The sequence below is a fragment of the Piliocolobus tephrosceles genome, unplaced genomic scaffold (genome assembly GCF_002776525.5).
Source record: "Piliocolobus tephrosceles isolate RC106 unplaced genomic scaffold, ASM277652v3 unscaffolded_32800, whole genome shotgun sequence".
NCBI classification, from domain to species: Eukaryota; Metazoa; Chordata; class Mammalia; order Primates; family Cercopithecidae; genus Piliocolobus; species Piliocolobus tephrosceles.
The window spans coordinates 1-4,807 of NW_022316311.1; the positions used below are offsets into that span (position 1 = coordinate 1).

The 4,807-nt window shown below is 46.1% G+C and overlaps 1 protein-coding gene across 1 annotated transcript; it reads right to left on the reverse strand.

Annotated features, from left to right (window-relative positions):
* Positions 1-934: 934 nt before the first annotated feature.
* LOC111530009 (radial spoke head 10 homolog B-like) lies at positions 935-2,599 on the reverse strand (the record flags this gene model as incomplete). Its single annotated transcript, XM_023197037.3, has 2 exons — positions 2,485-2,599; positions 935-1,111 (listed from the first exon to the last, which is right to left on the reverse strand). Coding segments are annotated over exons 1-2 (255 nt in total), but the record flags the coding sequence as incomplete, so codon positions are not given.
* Positions 2,600-4,807: the final 2,208 nt, after the last annotated feature.

Below are 4,807 nucleotides of genomic sequence, written 5' to 3' on the forward strand. Positions count from 1 at the left end.
AATCGCTTAAACCTGGGAAGCGGAGATTGCAGTGAGCCGAGATTGCGCCACTGCACTCCAGCCTGGGTGACAGAGTGAAACTCTGTCAAAAAGAGAAAAAAAAAAAAAGAAAAAAAAGAAAAAAACAGTCATGTAATCACCTTAGCAAAACAGTACGTTATCCTATACAAAATAGATAATGCAATTTAATAGAGAATGATATGCCTTTTGTCAAAAAGAGTTCTGTAGATGGATGGTGATAGTTACACAACAATGCGAATGTACTTCATGCCACTGGACTATGCACTTAGAAATTAAGATGGTAAATCTGTGTACTTTACCACAATCAAAAAGAAATCTAGAGTGCCTATATTTACCACAGACAAAATAGACCTCAGAGAAATGAAAATTACCAGGGTTGGCCAGTGTGGTTGGTGGCTCACACCTGTAATCCCAGCACTCTGGGAGGCTGAGGTGGGCAGATCACTTGAGGCCAGGAGTTCGAGACCAGCCTGGCCAACATGACGAAACCCTGTCTCTACTAAAAATACAAAAATTAGCCAGGCGTGGTGGCCCGCACCTGTAATCCCAGCTACTCATGAGGGTGAGGAAGGAGAATCACTTGAACCTGGGAAGCAGAGGTTGTAGTGAGCTGAGATTGCACCACTGTACTCCAGCCTGGGCAACACAGCAAGACTGCGTCTCAGAAAGAAAGAAAATTAGCAGGGTTAATAGGAAATTACGTGATGATCAAAAGAGCCAGAGCACCAATGCATAATGACCCTCCATGTGTATGCGCCGAACAACAAACTTCAAATATATGAAGTGAAACTGACAGAACCGAAAGCAGAAATAGACAAATCTGCAGTTATACTGGGACATGTCAATGGCTTTACATAATTTCAATGGCTTTACATCGTTGTTTGAAATGTGATCTTCCCAGGTCTGTACTCACCATGCCATGTTTCTTATTGGAAACCCATTCTCCGTCGTACACGGCTCCACTGGCGTAATAAAACTTGCCGCGTCCGTGACGATGTCCATTTACAAACTCCCCTATGTATTCATTTCTCAAGGGATACTGGGAACTGGGGATTCTCTTTAGAAACCACGTGTGTGTTCCAAAGCCATTCTGAAAAGAAAGCAGACGGCCATCAGACATACGCAAAGCAGTTTCTCTCTTGACCTGAATCCCCTCAAAATCAGGATAAACACAATGAAAACTGGAAAGGGTGAAGAACTTGGACTCTGGAGTCGCACAGACTTGGGTTCAATTTCAGCTCAGCTGCTTATTAACGAGTCTTTTGAACTAAGGCAGATGATTTAAGCCCTGTAAGTTCCTCATCCATAAAACAGAAATAACACCTGCCCCTCAGCTTAGATACAAAGGAGTTCGAGACCAGCCTGGCCAACATGGTGAAATCCCGTCTCTACTAAAAAGTGAAGATAAGTGTATATAAAGTGCCTGGCTTGATCATGACGAGTTTCATTGTTATTTTAAATTTTGGGGTTTATTTGCTTTTTTTTTTTATTTTTTGAGAAAGGATCTTACTCCATCACCCAGGCTGGAGTACAACGGCACAGTCTTGGCTCACTGCAGCCTCAACCTCCAAGACTCAGGTGATCCTCCCACCACAGCCTCCCAAGTAGCCAGGACTATAGGTGCCAGCCACCGCTCCCGGCTAATTTTTGTATTTTTAGTAGAGATGGGGTTTCACCATATCGCCCAGGCTGGTCTCAAACTCTTGGCCTCAATCCTCAAGTGGTCTCCCAAAGTGCTGGGATTACACGTGTGAGCCACTGCGCCCAGCCTAAAGTTTTACTTTTTAAACATACAAGTTGGGCTGCGTGCTGTGGCTCATGCCTGTAATCCCAGCGCTTTGAGAGGCAGAGGTGGGAGGATCACTTGAGCCCAGGAGGTCAAGACCAGCCTGTGTAATAAAGTGAGATCTCGTTTCTACAAAAAAAAAATTATTTTTTAATTAGCCAGACACAGTGGCCGTGGGCACTTCTGTAGTCTTAGCTACAGGCGAGGCTGAGGTGGGACGATCGCTTGAGCCAGGGAGGTAGAGAGCCATGACTGCACCACTGCAGTCCAGCCTGGGCAACAGAGCAAGACTCTGTCTCTAAAAACAAATGAACAGACTGGGCACAGTGGCTTACACCTGTAATCCTAGCACTCTGGGAAGCCGAGGCGGGCGGATCACTTGAGGTCAGGAGTTCAAAACCAGCCTGGCCAACATGGTAAAACCCCATCTCTACTAAAAGTACAAAAAATGGGTGCCTGTAGTCTCAGCTACTCCAGAGGCTGAGGCAGGAGAACTGCTTGAACCTGGGAGGTGGAGGCTGCAGTGAGCTGAGATTGCGCCACTGCACTCCAGCCTGGGTGACAGAGAGAGAGACTCCATCTCAAAAAAAAAAAAAAAAAAAAAGACATAATACATGTGTTGAGAATCAGTGGAGCGTCCGCCGCTGGGTATAAACTGCTCCCCCGCCCGGGCGTACCTGGAGGCCCCTCTCCCACCGCCCAGTGTACTCTTCGTTGGTGGTCAGCCACCTCATCCTCCCCTCCCCGTGGCGCATGTTGTCTTCCCACTGGCCTTCGTATATATTTCCAGATTTATAACTAGGATGAAAGAAACCGAAGAGAAACAATCAGTTACCTCCTACACAACGTTTACCTTTAAGACATTCTTTTAAACACTCCCCTTGAACTCCTTTGAAGAAATCCACCCCTTGTGCCTATACAATCTTCTCTGTATTTAAATTCAGGCCTGGCGCGGTGGCTCACGCCTGGAATCCCAGCACTTTGGGAGGCCGAGGCTGGAGGATCACCTGAGGTCATGAGTTCGAGACCAGCCTGATCAATAAGGAGAAACCCCGTCTATCCTAAAAATACAAAATTAACCAGGCGTGGTGGCGCATGCTTGTAATCCCAGCTACTCGGGAGGCTAAGGCAGGAGAATCGCTTGAACCCAGGAGGTGGAGGTTGCGGTGAGCTGAGATTGCACCATTGCACTCCAGCCTGGGCAACAAGAGCGAAACTCCATCTTGAAAACAAAAACAAAACAAAAAAATTAGCCGGGCATGGTGGTGGGCACCTGTAATCCCAGCTTCTCGGGAGGCTGAGGCAGGAGAATCACTTGAACTCAGAAGGTGGAGGTTGCAATGAGCTAAGATCATGCCACTGCACTCGAGCCTGGGCAACAGAATGAGACTGTCAAATAAATAGATAGGTAGGTAGGCAGATAGATAGATCGACAGATAGCTAGGCAGGCATGAGGTCCTAAGGGAGCAGAATGAGTCACTTTATTAAACCTCCTGACTATTTAATAAGGTGACAAAGTGGGTAAGAGCCAGGTTTTTAAAATCTTTTAATAATTCCCTATTGTATCATGATTAGTTAATATTTGGCCAGTTTTTGAGATGGGATCTCACTGTGTCACTCAGGCTGGAGTACGGTGGTGCGATCATGGCAGGAGAATTGCTTAAACCCAGAAGGTGGAGGGTGCAGTAAGCCAAGATGGCACCACTGCACTCCAGCCTGGGTGACAGAGCGAGACTGCGTCTCAAAAAAAAAAAAAAAAATTCTCTCTGCTTAGAGAGAAAATGTTCTGTGCAACGTTTGCACCTTACTTTTAAATATCCGAAGTGAACATTATTTGGGCCCACAAACACTTCCTTGCCCACACCCTAAGCGCGGCCATGGTCATACCTACCATCTTATTCCCCAGCCCTTTTTGATGTTTTGCACCCAGTCTCCCTCGTACCAACACGTACCCTCTTGATTGTAATAAATGGAGCCCTGAAACAAATAATATCATCTTTATAACCATCAAACCTCATGGCACAAACGCTTTGTCAAATGTAACGATATCAACTTAAAAACTAGAACCTACACAGAGGCCAATGCCATATGTAAGCAAGACATATAACCTGTTATTTTTGTTTTGCTGTAAAGAAAATGGTAAAACTGCTGCACTAGGGGAAATGAGATAATGTCACAAATCAATTTCTCCTTAACAAAGTGCCTTATTGGCCAGGCACGGTGGCTCACGTCTGTAATCCCAGCGCTTTAGGAGGCCGAGGTGGGCGGATCACAAGGTCAGGAGTTCGAGATCTGCCTGGCCAACATGGTGAAACCCCCATCTCTACTAAAAATACAAAAATTAGCCGGGTGTGGTGGCACACGCCTGTAATCCAGCTACTTGGGAGGCTGAGGCAGGAGAATCACTTGAACCTGGGAGGCAGAGGTTGCAGTGAGCCCAGATCGTGCCACACTGCGCTCCAGCCTGGGCAACAGAGCGAGACTCCACCTCATAATAAAATAAAATAAAAAGTGCCATATTAAGGCACAGAATGACTGCACTCATCACATTCAAGTCTATTCATTATATCCAGTAACTATTTGTCAGTTAAGTACCTAAAGAAATCCTGTCTGTTGCCACCTGGAGTGAACAGTTGAGCCTTCCATGTAACGGAAGGTCACCCTCTCTTAGGCACCAGAACCATCGTTGTTTTACCCATGTGGACATCCTACTCATTTTACTGCCTCCGAGGATAAGTGAGCACAGTGTACCTTTGTTTGATCTACACTGAAAAGCCTCAAAAGGCTTTTTCACAGGTGTATCTGTGTGTGTGAGAGTGTGTGAGAGACAGAAACAGAGAGAGAATTTTTCTATCTTCTCTCTCACGATCAGGCAAACTCATTCCTTCCTGCAGCCATTCAGATGCTGCTGCCTGGAAGTCACCGTGCCCAGTCCCTCCAATACGTCTCAAGCAATCTGCTGTAAGCTAACACACACACACACACACACACACACACACA